The sequence below is a fragment of the Seriola aureovittata genome, chromosome 17, assembly GCF_021018895.1.
Source record: "Seriola aureovittata isolate HTS-2021-v1 ecotype China chromosome 17, ASM2101889v1, whole genome shotgun sequence".
Lineage (NCBI taxonomy): Eukaryota > Metazoa > Chordata > Actinopteri > Carangiformes > Carangidae > Seriola > Seriola aureovittata.
The window spans coordinates 13,994,637-14,011,594 of NC_079380.1; the positions used below are offsets into that span (position 1 = coordinate 13,994,637).

A 16,958-nucleotide genomic window follows, 5' to 3' on the forward strand; every position below is an offset into this window, starting at 1 on the left:
CTTCCGGGCTCCAACAGCGCCTCCTAGCAACAGCACGCGGGCCACGTTCCCATACGGTACACGCCACCTCTTCTAGTTGCCTTCTCTGAAGATTCCATCAACAATTTTATTCACTCGCAGGCAAATAAGTGATTCTAGAGTGTTGTAAAGAATGTTTTTTTTCAACTGCTGTGACCACGCAAGGCAGGGAAAAGTTTGTAAGGAAACAAGAGCGAATAGTGAAGGATGAAATGGTGAGAAAAATGGAACGAGATCTTTGTCGAACAGTTACCTCAAATCACCTAATTTGTGAAAGATTTAATAAGTAAGGCTTCATTTTCACTCCCCCTATTTAGCATTTTATACATAGCATATAAACATTTCATTTCACGCTGTAGTTGTACGCAGCTACGGGCACATTTCTAAATGTTTGTTAATCTACAGTATTTGTCGACAATTATGACTTCTCTAATTAAAATATATTTTGTATTGCTATATCATTATCTGTTTATACACTAGCCTTAACTTATTAGTGCTCACAGGAGTTATACATAAATAAATACTTTACCACGACTACATTATAACGTGTTATAAACCATTTATGTGTTTATATACTGCTTACTACTACCGGTTTTTACCATCGAAAGGATAGTTAAATATTGTTCATTACAAGTTTAATCCATAAGGACCATAAAAAAAATGTGACGGGCCACTCTCTGTAAACCCAAATTAATTTAAGGACTTGCAAATTCAAGTCACTAATGCTTGCCTTCAGAGTAACTTCTGGGTCTGCACCCATGTATTTGAAATCAATAATACAGCCTTATGTTTCTCCTTGGCCACTGCTTTCCTCCAAGGAATGTTGTCTGGCATTGCCATTCCTGCACACAAGGCATCCATGGTCCAGACTGTTCTCATCTGTGGTTCCCCAATGGTGGGAAAAGCTACTGAATGCTATCAGAGGAGGGGCGTTCCTCTATCTTCAAGAATCTCTTGAATACTCAAACCTTCTGAGAGCACCTCCTCTCCTAACACCCTTAACACCCTAACACGTCTAACTAGCACTTACTATGCACTTTAGGTGCGCTTCTTTACTTGATCTCCTTGTACTTATTAAATAGATGGAGTACTTACAAGTTCCAGTTGGCGGGTTTAGGGGACAAGGGGGATCAGTTGAGAATTTGAATTGGACACAGTGTATTCAACAAATGGAAAATATTTTCTCTAAATAATTCTAAAATAAAGTATAGCAAGTCTGAAGCTTATCTGTCTGATTTTACACTGCAGAAAGTTGAGGCCATGTGCAGTTCTACAGGCTGTAGTGGGTACAATGTACCATCCAGGTTTTCAATAAAATGCTTTTCTATCTTTCCGTAATATCTTTATTATAATGACACATAACATAGTATCATGACAACAAGCCATCACACATTCCAACAGTTGCAAGCAAAATTAAAGTTGCTGCTTTCATAACTCATCTCTTGAGTGCACAGGTGAACCTGAATATGTAGGCTTAGCAATGCGCACATTTTCCTTGTTGTCCTGAAGCAGATCGTGAATGTCACTTTCTGTGAAAGTGGTTTTGGAATCCTGTCACAAAAGTTAAACAGTGTTAGTTGTCATATGATAGGTTGTCAATTTATTCTAATTACATAGATAATACTTTCTCAATCTGCAATATACCCACAGCCTACCTGAAAAGACTGGCGTTTCACCCCTACACATGCTGTGGACTGCTCATAACACAGGACTATGTCCAGATTCTTTGGTTCTTTATTCACCAAAGCTGCATGGAACTGGTCATAATGAGAATCTGAACGGGAATTCACGAAAAAAAGGTTCATTAAACTGTAAAAATTCAATCACTGTGCAAATTCATTGTTATTTCATCTTGACCTTACCTAACAAGTGAATGCAAGAAGACATCAGTTTGTCATTAAAGATATGGTCATGTTTGTAGGACAGCAGTTTCTCACACACACCCCCACTGATGAGGTTCTTAGCAACTGTCTGTCTGCTCTCAGCTGGGGCTTCCTTCATGGCTTTCTCAATCTCTGAAGGGCAGTATGCATATGTTGTTATTTACTTTCTATGTGTTGAAGAAAATACAAAGTCATATGAGAAACATTGGATTACAAAAAGTGATAAATTGGTCTTGATCATTTTTAAACCATTGCTTTTAAGGCAAGCTGTTATCCACCATACCTTGTGCTGCTGTTAGACAACTCTCACAATAAGTATCTGTTAAAAAGAAAGCAGTCCAAAGGCTAGAGCCACTATCCAACAGAGTCCAAGACTAGCCAAACTACAAATACTATCATGACTGGTTAAACCAAGTTAACAGAAGTGTAATGTTTCATGTACTTACAGCGATTCATGTCTTCAGGTTGCACAGGAAGAAGATAGCACATATACATTACAAAAATTAAGACTTTCATAGTTAGTAACTGAAGACCAAACATGTAGCTACACTGTGAACCTACAGGGCTCTCACTCTAAAAAGAGATGAATAGTCAGAGCAGTTAGCTGTGCACAAGCTAAATCATCTTCCCTTTCACAGAAGGTGGTCACGTGATCTCAGGGACAATAGGATCACATCACCATCATTCCACAAATGAGAGGTGTCCTGTTTTTCAGGTTTTCTCTGACCGTCTAAAAATATTGCTCAGAGACTGAGTTGCTTTTGGTCTTTGAACAGGGGTCTGAAAATACTGTGAACTCAAAGTCTTGACAGAGACATGAAAAAAGTATACGCAGACTTCAGAGAAGCAGTATTTTTAGTGTGTGTGTGTGTGTGTGTGTGGGGGGCACATATAGTCGCTAATCCAGGTGAAACGAGCAAAACCAATTAAATAAGTGGAAAACAAATGAAAGACAAAGAAGGGGCACAAAGTAGGCTACAAATAAAATACACATTAATGCAATGTAAATTGGAAAGCACATTTTATTATTAAAAAAAATAGTATGAATATTTTCATTCTACGATTATGCAAAAAAGGAGGCAGTAATTTAGTGAGTAAATTGAGTGATTGACTGATAAGGTAATTAGTTGCGCGGCTCCTCGTGGTTTAGTCTTAATTTATTTAGTTAGTTGTTGTTTATGTCAGTGGCCACTAAGCGATGCTGTTCTATATAGAAAGCCAGTTTGGTTTCAAGGCGTTGCGACTGGTCCCATATTTGGTGATTTTTACCAAATAAGGACTGACGCATGTGACGTTGGGGTCGCAACGGAAAATATGACCGTGTGCGGGAAAGGCGAACGTTGGAGCAAGGTCTTCTTTTCAGGGAAGTAAATGTGCAACTGTTTGTGAAGCTTTAACCAACCTATCTACTCGATAAACCAATCTGACAGTGTCCGGCGTTTACCCGCATTAATCCGCAGTCAGTCAACATGTGAGTAGTTTAAACTTCTGCATTGATAACTCAATTAAATTCACGTGTGCTATCCTGAACTGTCATGAAAAGCTGCTACAACTTCTTAGGTTTTCTGATTGTATCTTTAACGTTTTGGTCTCTGATGCAGGGATGAGGGTTTTTGTACAGTAGGTCCAAGTCTTATCTGCAGAGGTTGTACTGATAAGAAGCATATGAACATACAGGAAAGCATTTAGACAAGGCTAGAGATTGAATCCAGCTTTTGTTTTTCCTGACCGGTGCAGTAGCAAGACACTAGGTAGGCTAATTTCTTTCTATCTATAATGGTCTCTTTTAGAGAGAAAGACAAGTTGAACACACTACTTTCACTAACTGTGTTAATATTGTGGAGGGTTATTATCTGAGGTGACGCCTCTTGCCTGTTGTGGTTATTTCCTTGAGCTCTACATCAGAGAGGGGAGAGCATCCATGCGAAGCTTGCATACTTCCTTTTTTGTTTAAATCCGTCACACAAACTTTGCGCTTCAGGGCAGCCTATTTATTTATTTTTTACTTAAACGTTTACTTGCCTATGTGTAAACTGTGATTATAAATGTCTTGCATACATGTATGGCATTATGTAGTTACTGTCTCTGTCTCTGTCTTGCATGTGCAAAAAGTTTTCTCAAGGTCCAAGGTCCTTGGCTGTTAAAGACACAGAGTGACTGGCTTTAAGACATGCATGATGGATACTGAATGAAAAAGTGTTGATGGGGCTCTTATCTTGGCTGAGACACAGGGTGTGAACCTTTTTTATATACAGCCTATGGGTGTGAACAATCCTGTTGCTTACTCTCTGGCACAGGGATAGCCCGCCTTCTGCCACTGACGTCCAAAGGTTGCAGTGGGATTGGATCCAAAGTCTGTCTAAATCTAGTGTCCAGACTTCTGTCCAGCAGGTGGCGCCTCACCCAATACCTTATTTGCTCTGATCAGTTCAATTATAGAATTCAGATTCATGCCTGTGTTTGAAAAAAATTCCTCCTTCAGCTGCAGAGAGATTATAAAGAGAGTATAAATATCATAGGACATTGTCAAGCACTCTGAGGAAACTTTACTTAACTTGACTTGTCATGTTCCTCTGACAATGGTCTTTCCCTTTTCCTGTGAATTGTCTGGGTAGTTTCTTTTTTCCCCAGTATTTGTTTGTTACAGGCCAAATAAAGAGGTAATAAGGGTCTTAGCAGTGTGATTATTCTCTATCCGGATTTGATTGTAAAGGAGATTGTTTGATTTGGCAAAATGATTAACCTTTTGGTTGTGATACAATTTGAATCTGTCTGCAGTGCTCTAGTAAATATTTGTTTACGCATTGTCTGTGTGAGTTATCAGTGAATGGTGTTATGCCAGCAGCTGTCTGTTAATATTTTCAGTTCCTTTCATCTTTTGGCCAAATATGAAACACTGTGTTGAAGAGGGGGAAAAAAAGCTTTGGGCACAGCATGCACTGTAGCCAAGAAGTGCTGAGGGAAATGTGTTGCTCTTGTCAGTGTTAATATAAGATCTCTTATGTTTTTGTGGGTTCAGTTTGTGGCCTCTACCACAAACACTTTTATTGAGTTATGAACATTCAACCATTTATTCACATTCCATACATTTCCATACGTCTGACATGTCCATGATATCAAGCACCATTGATCAGCATGTCATATCAGTGTTTGGTATATGAGCTGTGCTTTGTTTGCATCATTGCATCGTCTTTGCTGCTTCTACCCTTTGCGTATCCTTAAACAGAAAGGGTAAACTCTTTATCTACTCCAGCAGAGTTTAGGGTCAGTAGGTCATACATTTTCAGGTTTCCAACGGGAAATTTCTCAAAGTGATAGTTGCTTTATCGACAAAAAAACAGGAAGGGTTATTCTGCTTTATATAAGTTATCACACGCTGTGGTCTACTGCCTTTCTCTAGCAATACAAGGAAATCCCGAAATACACTTACAACACTGCAGACTTTTTTGAGTAATCAGCAGTACATTACCTGCTCTTTGGTTAATTAACACATTTTTGTGAGTTCATACATCTTTCATTGTGTTGTTTCATAATGACTGAACTGTTAGAGACTAATAACCTTTTCTGTTACATTAGTGCAATGGTTTATTTTTTGTAACAATGTTGCAACAATACTGACTATTTTTCCCTCTTACTGCAGTCTTAGATTGGAGCCAAGTATGTCTCAGAATTTAATGGGGCACAAACTACACAGGGCAGAGCTAAAACTAAGGCCTTGTCCTGTTTTTCTTTAGTTCTATTAAGCCAATTTATTTATTTGGCTGAAAACCTGGGGGTTGAGGGACCAGAGGGAGTTTATATTCTACAACTTGTAGAATATAAACTCCCTTCAGGTAGGGGTTTTATAGAAAATGATGAAACAAACAAATAATTGAAGATTTAGTTAGTAATAATAGAAGTGTATTTAATAGATAATGTGATTGGGTGCCTTCACGTTCTCACAGGTAGAAGAAATAGATTGGTAAAAGAAATAAATTGGTGAGCTGTATCAGCTACTTACTTACATGCCATAATCATCTTAATAATATCATTAATTAGGTTGTTGTTGTTTTGTTTTTTTTTGGTTAGAGATGTGATGCAGGGACCTTTAGTATGAGTTCAACGTCAATTTAAACAATAGTGTGATTCCTCTCAATGCACGGAGCCCCAGCAGCTGTCCAGTGCATGCAGTTACAACAGTGTTGCTTTCCTCCAATAGATTTAAAGTGTGCGCCCTAGCCGACAATAGAGGGCCTGGGAGTGGGAGGATCAGCTCGGCAGCGATCCTTCTGGCTTTGTTACGCCCGGGAAGCCATTTTGGAAATCTGCTTGTTGTGCACTAGCATAACATTCACTAGCTACTTGCAAACTTTTTTGTCTTTCTACTAGAAAAATAACGTTTAGGATCTGTTGGTCCGCAGGAATAAACAACCTTTGGGTTTCTGTGCGTCGGGATGCTGGCGGAAGTTTGCGCATCTTCCGTGACAATAATGTGTGGATGTTGTTCATTGGGATTACGCTCTTAAAGAATAACAACATACATGGACTCTAACCACGCGGGCAAGTTGATATAGCCTACTACTATAAATAACATCCTATAGGTTAATGTAGGGCTAATTCTATGTAGTGACTGTGTCATTTCCCCTCATTTGGATTTATTTTGTCCTTGCTGAGCTCCTTTACCCACAGCTGTTTTGGCAGCGAACGCTTTCTCAGGCCTTATTTTCAACAGTGATTTTTTACATTACCACACATTTGATATGTTATCCGTCATTTATAGAGACCTGGGACTGTGTGTTTTAACTTATAAATGCTGAATGCACCTGTTATGATAAGAAATGTGAGTAGTGCGTCGTTGCACAAGCCTGTAAGTCAGTGCTTTCATGAGTGACGGCGTTGACTAAATACATGGTGTCTAAATTTAGCACTGGGCAGTGTGAGAATGTAACGGCTTATATGTCGTTTGGCCGGACAGTATGTGCAGTTGTTATTATTAAACTAAATATGTGTTTCAAACGGCACCGGTCTGAAACACTGTTTTGACAGTAGGAGTACTATTATTCGCAGGACTCCGTTGTTTGCGCTGTTCGTCGCAGGTAGTTTGCGTAAAGGAGCCAGCAAAGACGTGCGAGGTGAAATACAGGACTGTAAAATGTGTCACTGTGTAGCATGTGTAGACTGGAGGTGTGTGTGTTTGTGGGGATGTCCTCATGGTCTGTTATTGTTCAAGCTTTCTCCTGAATGATGAGCTCAAGCTTCAAATGCCATATTATAACTAAAAAAGATCCAATCACATGCTGAAATAAGAGCTGGAGGACACAGATAGCAATTCATTGAGTACATGTGGTCGGACTGCAGTTTAATTAGACTGATGGTTAGGAGTGCTCTCCCTTATTCTCAGTCCATCCTGCAGCAGTTCTAGCTCAGCTGATGCACAGTAGGAGGTTGGTATTTAATTTTGGAGTGCCCACATTGAGCGATTGCATCATGATTCATTGCACCAGTTGACAAGTCAAAAAAACTAATCCTGGCTGAATTAAAGCAGTGCCCATGGCTTTTGGATATTTGTTTATGCTTATCCCTCTTTTCGGCTGGATGCGGATTTGAAACATGATTAAGATTATTATGGAGATTTCTGTGGTGGATTTGAGGAAAAGCCATCTGTTTTTTTGTGCCGCGCGGTCTTTGCATCCTCTCTCTCTTTGATTGAATAGCTTTGAAGAAGTTGAAGCTGAAGCTCGTTTTTGCTCATGATATGTTAGATATCATAGTGTGGTTTTACATGGTTTCGTGGTTTACAGCTTGTTAGGACCAGAAATGTAAAATCAGTCAGCCATAGTTATTTCATGCTTAATGTTATGTAGAGCAAGGGTTAAACCTTTTTCATAAGAACTGACTATAATCACCTCATTTCAACCTGCATTTCCACAGCTGACTTTTGGCAATATTGACTGCTAATATACACTCAGTTGCCAGTTGAACTGTATGATTTTGGAGGATTTAGTTTGTGGTGTTGTTGAACTGTAGAGCATTACACAGAGAGGTGTTTCTGTTGTTCAGCCTACCTTCACTGATGTAAAAAGGGACAGCTAAATAATAGAAACTGCTGTCACTGTAACTAACAGTATAATTCAACAGCACCACAAACTACAGCCTCAAAACGCGGTATGAAGTTGAATCAGCACCTCAGTAACAGTTTCAACAGAAACTGGGCATTATAACTTTCATGAAGGTAGGATTATTTCAGGAGTTTTATTTGACTGTACTAGGTTTAGCTAGGCGTGCCTAATAAACTGAGTGTATCATGGTAACATAGTATTTGCATAGTCTGGAGATTTTTTCCCGCCCATTACCTAAAACTCAGCCCCACCCCTAGCTGTTTTACTTGGTTTCATAATACTGCCTTCTCTGTGTGTGGAGCTTATCCAAGCGTCACTGTAGGAGTAGCTGTCCCTGTGAGGAGTCTGCTTAATACAAAGGCAAGAGAGGATCGTCACTGTCTCTTTCCTTTCTCTACCAGCCATTCCTGTCAGTTGCCGCCTGTTTGCCGACCAGGGGAGAAGAGACGAGTCATTCATTACAGCTCCAGTGGCGTCTGTGGCCTCCGTCAACTACCAACCAGAGCAAACATGCAGGAAGAGGTCGGCCAGCTCTTGTCCACAGTAGCATTGTTGTGTTCCTGGGGAAAAGGAATGTCCAGAGTCCAGCAGCTCGTCAGGGCCTGCAGGCGCTGGGCTTTCTGACATGGTTGTACAGCATAGCAGTAACTGGTTTTTGTGTTTTTTTTTGGAGAGAAGCCCAGTGAAAAGCGCTAGAATTGATTTGGGAAGAGGCAGGGAATTTGCCAGTGCTGTATTGCATTTAATGTGTAGATGCGGCTCTGAATCTGTTTTTAAGATGCAGTTATAGTGGCAGAACTTGAGCTCATTATTAGAACTAATTTGTCTGCAAGAGACAGGCTGAACAAGGCAGTGCATGCATTGTTGTGAGTGTGTATGGAAGTTAGTTTGTGCTTGTTACCCCCCCTTCCACCATGTCAGCATTGGCTTAAAGAGTTGTGTCCCTTACATCCTGACTCTTGCAGTCTAAACAAGGAAGAATGACCATGGATTTTTCGCAACTGCACACATATACGCCGCCACAGTGTGCTCCAGAGAACACCGGCTATACCTACTCTCTCAGGTGAGACCTCAGTGCTGTGCTGCTGTACACTTGCTGCAGCATCCAACAGTCAAGCCTATGCCAGTTCAGTTACACCCTATTTGTCATTTATGACCCCAGGCAGCTCATAGCATTAACTCAAAATGAGGCTTTGGAAGTTTGGCATCAACCTGCTACTTCATTTTCCATTTGCTCTTGTCTTGTTTATGCTGTTGAACACTGTTAACCTGAATGTTAGTATAATAACTGGTCACTTTACTCATGTCATTATGAAGGTATCATATAATGAAAGCCAAATTATTCCAAATGTTGTTTTACATTCAGTATTTTTGTGCTGGTTTGTTTGCTCTTTAAAGACAATATCTTTAAGAGCAATGACTCGACTATATTCTTTTAGGATGCAGCGTTCTTTGATAGTCGAGCCTCCTTTCTCTCAGCTGACTCAGAGCTGCAATTATATAGATTAGATTTACCGTTAAATTGGCAAGAGGCTGCAAATAGCATTACTGCATGAGATTACTTTAGTCAGATTCCATTGTTATTATTAATTTTTTTTACTTTTAGAGCTTTTGGAAATCAGTTTATTCTCCTCCAAAAAAAATCATGTGGTTGTGGTTTTGATGAGTCAGCCTCATGATTCAGTTGGTGTGTGTGTTTGTATGCTTAGAGGGGAATTGGGGAGGCTTGCACAGGGTAAAATAAAAAAAGCATGTACCCTAGATTGCTTTATACATACTTTTACTACATTGTAGAATCGAGTTGCCTTAGCTAACTTCTACTTTTTTGCAGCCTTTGAGGATTTAAAGGCGTCACGATCAGTTTTGGATTTAAAGTTAACATAATTTCTATAACAATAGCCCCTCCCGTTGTGCTACTCATCTACGCATTGTTTCTTGTGCTCCTCGTCACCGCAACTCATACTGTAGGTGTGGCCGACACTTCATCAGGAAGGTCTGTGCATGTGGAGGAATGTTGTTGTCTCCAGTGCTGTCACTCTTGATGTCGGCAGCTTTCAGTACAGAGAAAGGCATTTGGGTGTGTAGGTCAGGAAATTAAGTATCACCTTGCCCTGTTTAACTCACTTTCTGACTTTAGGGAAAGGAAGAGTTATTGCGTATTTTCACTTAAACCATTGTTTAAGTGAAAGTATGCATGTGTCTTGTAAAAAAAGAAAAGAAAAATCAAGTTTGAACAGAGCCCTGTCATTAGGTTCACAGCTGTGTCTTGCAGAAATGCGGGGAAACATTGTGAAAAACTGCAGTCAGTACTTTTTGCTCTTTCCCATCCAGCTGAGTTCAGGCCGCAGTCTCTTTAAGTAATTATGTGTCATATTATGTGACAGTTGTACACATTATTTATAGGTTGTGGGAATGGTATTGATGCACAGTGGCCTGCCTGGCCTGTTGGGCATTTTCATGTTGATGTAGAATAGCAGGAGGTCGATGTTGTATCACAATATAAATGGCAAAAAAATTACAACTTAATCTCCTCATGATTTCAGGTCAGCTTTGTAGCAAAGTGCATTCCAGCTATGTGAAATCCAGTCTTAGTAACTAGTCTTATGAGTCACAATGGACTGAGGCAAAGTTAGATGAAAGCACAAAAGCTTGTTTGACACCCGGCTGGAATCTACCAGGTAGACTGAAAGGCTGGAACAAGCTAATCGTGTTCCTTTGAATGCAGTCAGCTGAGAAGCTATTAATGAACCTCACAGTCACAACGGTGGCCCTGATCCCAGGATTAGACTAATAGTTTACGCTTCTTGACTAGCTAGTTGAGAGATCTGTGGCCTTTATTAGCCTGCGTCTATTGCAGCTGAAAGGCTAATGAATTATCAACTCTCATGAGAAACAAACTTGTTGAAATTCAAATGAGTTGAAGAAGACAGTTACATGTCTTTGTCTCAGCTTATATTCTACGTAAATGTAGTTGTATTTGCTTCTTGTTCAAAGCTCAGAAATATCAACCCTTCAGAATCTGACAGCTGATTGTGTTGAGACTAAAGAGGGTGTCTGCATACTATATGTGTGTATGGCCCACAGTGGATCCAAGTGAGCCTGCAGAGACGGGGGGCGTCAGGTGACAGAAACCGTTGGCCCATCTGTTGTCAAAACTCAAAAGAGCAGTGACAAGTTTTGTGGCATTGAATGGTCAAAGAGAAAGAGGGAGAGGAGGCCAGCCAAACATGTTCTTTTTCCAGCTACACTCAGAGCTCTTTGGAGACTCCCACACCCCAGGGAGAGGCCGTTACAACCCAGGCCACCAATGTGAAGTTAATATAATTAGTACTGTAAATACAGCCACAGAGATGCTTTTATTTATTTGTATCCCTATACAGTTTATTTTAGTGAAGAAGAAAGGAGAGTTCCGTGCTCTCACTTCCTTACAGCTGCTCTCACTCTAGTTTCTATAAGTCTGATTCAGTGGTTTCAGTAAGGGAGACTGCAAGGTTTCACCCCATATTCTCTTATAGCCTATTTTTGGTAGATAGAAGGTAGATTCGAGAAGTACGGCCTTGTTGTTTGATCATTAGGTTTTGGAATGTTAGTCGGACAAAACAAGCAAATTAAAAGTGTCACAATGGGCTCAGAGAAACTAAATAGCATTTTAATCCACTATTAACATTTCTTAGACTAACGATTAATAGAGAAAATAATCTGCACATTAAATGATAATAAAAATTATCATTAGTTGCTTTTTTTTTTTTCACAAAATATTATACAGCTTCTTTGAGGGGAAAAATAAAAATGAATTTCTTAGTGAAGCTATTTAGACAAAACTACAACCTATCAACCGAGAAAAACCCTCAGAGAAGAAGGTGGAGAGATGTGCCTGAAACACCGTCAATGCAAAAAAAATTGTCTAGAAATTAGAGAAGTACTGCATTGATCAAGATTTGTGATTTTTGCATCCCAAAGTGATGCAGTGGTTCTTTACACTCTGCAGTTGAATATTGAGATGTAGGCTGAGTACACCTATGTCCTCACAGAAAGCAGGTATGTGTGTGCTGTGTATTGACTCACACAGATCCTTCATATTTTATGATTGAGGAAGTGGGTCATTGGCGCTCGGGCCTCTGGTTGGAGTGTATTTCCCCCACAAGTGATTGCTGAACTGTGACAGTAGTAAGCAGCAGCAGTGATCGAGTTACTTTATGTGGCTGACTGAACAGCAGCAGCTGATAACTCATGTAAGAATTTTTTTTTTATTATTGTACAAAAGCAAAAAAGTAGAAGACAAACTCAACCTCCTCACCCTGAAGAGCTTTCACATTTGTACATGCGGGTCATGCTCTGCAAGACAAGGTTCAGGGACGCAACCAAAGCAGGCCTGAGCCGAGTGCCAACTGAGTAGCTGTTGTTCACGGTGCTGTCGCAGTTGTTTTGACATCTGGTCTGGGTGTGTTGCAGTACATGCACCACTGGTCAAGTGCCAAGCAAATGACAGCAGCTGGATTTTGGACAGTTGTCCATAGTTATTCCTTGTGAGGGTTAAAGTCCCAACAATGCAGGTGTTTCTCTAACTGCTGCACTTTTCAAGTTGTCAGTACTACAATGAAAGGATTGTTGGCAAATTATAAAAAAACAGACTCCTTGCATGCATACGGCATGTGCTGACTGCATTGTACATGTGGGAAACATTTCTGTCTCTGTATTAGCCAGGACTGTTTTTTTTGTGTTACAGCATCTGTCTGTTGGAAGTGGTACAGTATACATCTACAGCTTCTGCTACTGATCACAGCTTCTCTCAAGCCAGAGGGCTGTTTAGAGTGGTTTCCATAGCAACCACAGCATCATGAAACAGCACACTATAGTGCCATAGTGTGGCCATCACAGAGATAGAGTGGGGCAGAAGGGAAGTGCTGTCTGTGGGAGGGAAAATGAGGGTGGGCTGGAACGATCCTAATGACAGTGCCAAATCCTATCCACCCAGATATGGTTGGATGGAAATTCGAAGGCTTTCCACTTAGTCCCAAACTCCCAGTTCCTGGCCTCTGGTAAATATAGGCCTCAGCATCTCAAGGGAAAGAAGACTTTCTCTACTCTGTAGCAGTCGAAGGAAACAGGAAGACAGTTTGTGGTACGTTTGTGCTCCGATCTGGTATTTTCCTCAGAGATTTCCAGAGGCTCTCGCAGCTGAATTTCAGGAAAACACTGAGCACAGTATAATTTCAGTAAAGGCAGTGTGGTCCCACAGTGTCCTAGGACGGAGATGTAAATCAATTGTTGATAATAGGTGAGCAAAATACTCAGTGCGCCTCAGTGAAATTACAGCATCCAAAGTCTCTAAAATTATTTGTTGTTGGCACTGATCTAACCCGTGAAGATTTAGATACAGAGCCGGTGCCTCACATTCGCTTGTGCCTGCACTATTTTCCATTCTGTGCTGTGTATTAGATGCAGGACAAAAACAATGTTGTTGTGATTGGATTATGGAGCCAACCAAACAAATTCCATTTTATGAGATGGCAGTTAGTGACTCCCTGGTAGAAAATATAAATGTGATTAAAGAGCTGATGTCTGACTCCAGGCTGTTCACATTTGGATGTGTAAAATGTTGTAGTATATAAATGGTTTGTGTTTTAATCTGTTGAACAAAGATATGCAGTACACACTGGCTAACCAACAAATGTTTCTCAGTAACTTGGCAGTTTTAGCTCCATTGGCAACAACAACATCGCCCCCTGGTTTTTTTTTTTCTTTCTTTTTTTGTGCGTGTGAGGGTAAACGTTTATTTGCAAGCATTCGACCTGGCTTTTGTAACCACGCTTCTGGTTTTGAAGCTTTGTGAGGCACTTGTGTTCCTAATTGCACTCACTACAATAGACTTGCATCCCAGAACTGCAGACTGGGCCCTGTTGAGATCAGTTTCTATGTATGTGAATGTGAATTAACAGAAAGGCATTCTTACATCTTCATTTTGACTGTTGCATTTTTTTTTTTTAAATTTGTCAAACCTTCATAAAGTTATTAGAGCTGAAATGATTAGTTGATTACCATAAAATCATTTTAAATAAAACAGTTTTAATTGATCAATCAAACATTTCATGGTTCCAGATCGTTCCCTAGTAGTTGTGCTTCAAACATATTAGAGGTAATGCATATCTGGACCAGCAAGCCAAAGAGAAATATTTCTTATGAATCTAAATTAAATGTTGACATGTTCAAATTCAAACCACATCTGCTGTGTAGATGTTAAAGAACTAGATCATTGTCCTTGCATGTAAACCTGATGTTTCATTGTGTCAATTATGATGGAATCTCAATTTTTTTTTTTTTTGCATACGCTATGCAAAGCAGGCAGTAGGTGGGTGGATGGCAGTTCCCTTTTGTGGCAGCAAATCAAACTGGAAGTGTTCTTCTCACAAGAAGCGTTGTTACTAGAGTTACTTGTTCTTTGTCATGGAGGGATTTGTCTTCAGTGGCACTCTGGGTTGATTTGAAAGAAATGATAACAATCCGGTTTTGCCTCAGCCGTTTTGGCACCTGCTGTGAACCCCACGTTGCTGTAAAAATTGTTTCTTATTGTCTTCAGGGTACAAAATCCTGAGGAGCTACTAAAGAGCAGAAGCTGAATTGATGGTGCTTTCACCCCAGGGGCAGATACTTTCTCAATGATTTGAACACATTCATCATTGTTGCATTTACAACTGGATGAATGGCTGAGATCCAATGACTGCATCTGGAGGCCGTCTGCAAGATCTTATTCCATTCCAGTTGTGCATGTCCCCTTTGAAGTGATGTAAATTTTTTTGTAAGCCTGACATAGATCATATCTGGCATAAATGAGTTTTATTTTCATACCTGTTTGTAAAGTTTACCTGATCATATTTTATTATCCTTGATTAATCTTCCTATTATTTCCATTATTAATGTATTGGTTTATAAAATGTAAGAAAATAGTGAAAATTGCTCGTAACAATTTCCGATTTAAAATTACTGATTTTGTCTGACCAACTGTCCGAAACAGTTCAGTTCAGTTTCAGTTGCTATCTTAGAAGAAGAACTACCATTAGCAAATATAATCGATTAATCGACTAAATGTTTTACAGCTTTTAATTATAGTAATTAGTTATAGGTAGGTTATGAAGTGCAATTGAATCTCAGTACTTTGCTGTTTATTGCGGGTCACGTATTGTAACAGTGTTGTATCTAATGTGTGTGAAATATCAAAAAGCAATACATAAGCTGCCAACATGTAGAGTTCTATCTGATCTGATGCTTTGTGTACTTGTGCGTTGTAAGAAAGCCGGCTGCGCCCACTGAGTGTGGGAACAGTATCAAAGCTTTAGTGTTATGTAAGGAGAGCTTCCAGGAAGCTGAAAGTCAGGATGGAAGGGTCTTCTTTCTCTATACACTGTCTGTCTTTTTATGTCTTCTCCTCGCACTTCTGAAAGCGTAGTGTCCATCTCTATTTATATCATTGATGTGGGCCGTGAGAGCCACCTGCAAGAGTGGAGCACAGATCAATTTGAATGCCCAGAACAACTGAAAAGAGTTAGGAAACTAATTAATCGTCGTTTACTGCTCCTGAGACAGACTGGGATCCGCCCACTCATTGTCATGCCTCCACACAGCCAACAGCCAGGGCCAGAGGCATTATGTGTTCGTGTTGTCGGTCCGTACGTACATCTGTTGTGAACGCGATATTTCAGTTCTGGCGAGAGGGAATTTCTTCAAGTTCAAGATACAAATGTCCATTTGGACTTGGGGATGAACTGATTATAATTTGGTGGTCAAAGGTCAAGGTCACTGTGACCTCAAGATATGTTTTTGGCCACAACTATATTATTATAATATTATGACACAATATATAATTTTTCCTATCAGACATGTTAAAGTGATAATATTTTATATCCAAAGGTCAAAGGTAAACTTCACTGTGACATCATAATATTCTGCAAAAGCTCTTTTGCCCATTATTAAATGCTGTAACTCAGGAAGTGGAGATTGTGACCATATTTCCTGCAACTTGGTTGTTTGGCAGAGGCGTACAACCGCAAGACAGTCATTCTAGTTAAACATTGATTTAGTCTGTTAAAGGATCACATGGTTGCCAGCACTGGGAAATACAGATGGAGGATTGGTGGTTGTATAGTTGAAATAAAGATCTATGTGATTCTGTGTGAGGTGTCAGGCAGGGCAGAAAGTTACATTAGACAGGTGTTTTCTTTAACACACACACACACACACACACACACACACACACACACACACACACACACACACACACACACACCCTGCCCTTCCCCGGACAGGGCTTCAACGCCCCAGGCACTCGGTGTCTCAGGGTAATGTCAGTGACATTACCAATGAATGCTGAATATTATGTTCTGGTACGATTGTGTGTTTGTTTGTATACACAGGAAGCCATTGCACAGTGAAGTTGGTTTTGGCTCAGGATGTAAACTGGGTGCAATCTCCATTAACTGTAGTTACTCAGCAGTGTTCCCTGCAGCTGTGTATTGTAAGCCAAAGATTTTGTTTTGTAGCACTCTCATTGTCAGCTGGACTCACTGGATATTTTACACTTTTCACTTGACACTCACTTGGAAACTTTAACAGGGTTTTTATAGCATCTAAACCTGCTTTGTAAAAGACATGGAAATCTCACTTTCTACGTGAGACCTTTTAACTGCTTTTTGACTCATTTGGCTATTTTATAATATTTGAATTTCAAATAAGTTGAGCAGTGTGATGTGATGGAAAATTGATTGTCCTGTTGATATCTGGCCCACCTGTGTTTAGCAACACTCCGCTTGTTTTCTCACTCGTTTGCTCAGACTTTGTCCTCAAGGGTTCCCATGTTTTCTCCTGCAGGGAGCGACAGTGACTTCACTTCACCTTAAATGCCCTCTGGTTCTGGTGTGAACTGGCAGTGTGTTCCTCTCAGTACATATCAAGATGCATTGTCTAC

At 40.0% G+C, this 16,958-nt stretch overlaps 1 protein-coding gene across 10 annotated transcripts in view; it reads left to right on the forward strand.

Annotated features, from left to right (window-relative positions):
• The first annotated feature begins 3,244 nt into the window (after positions 1 to 3,244).
• sun1b (Sad1 and UNC84 domain containing 1b) overlaps positions 3,245 to 16,958 on the forward strand; it is a 28,191-nt gene continuing 14,477 nt past the window's right edge. For 6 of the 10 annotated variants that reach the window (XM_056401398.1, XM_056401401.1, XM_056401402.1 and 3 more), the window contains exons 1-2: positions 6,165 to 6,440; positions 8,401 to 8,521. In XM_056401398.1, coding sequence (XP_056257373.1) covers positions 6,422 to 6,440; positions 8,401 to 8,521 — 140 coding nt within the window. In that variant the 5' untranslated portion in view covers positions 6,165 to 6,421. Of the gene's footprint in view, positions 3,373 to 6,164; positions 6,441 to 7,999; positions 8,522 to 8,964; positions 9,063 to 16,958 lie in introns of those variants that run through there. The other 4 variants (XM_056401407.1, XM_056401400.1, XM_056401399.1 and 1 more) reach the window with 4 other exon arrangements.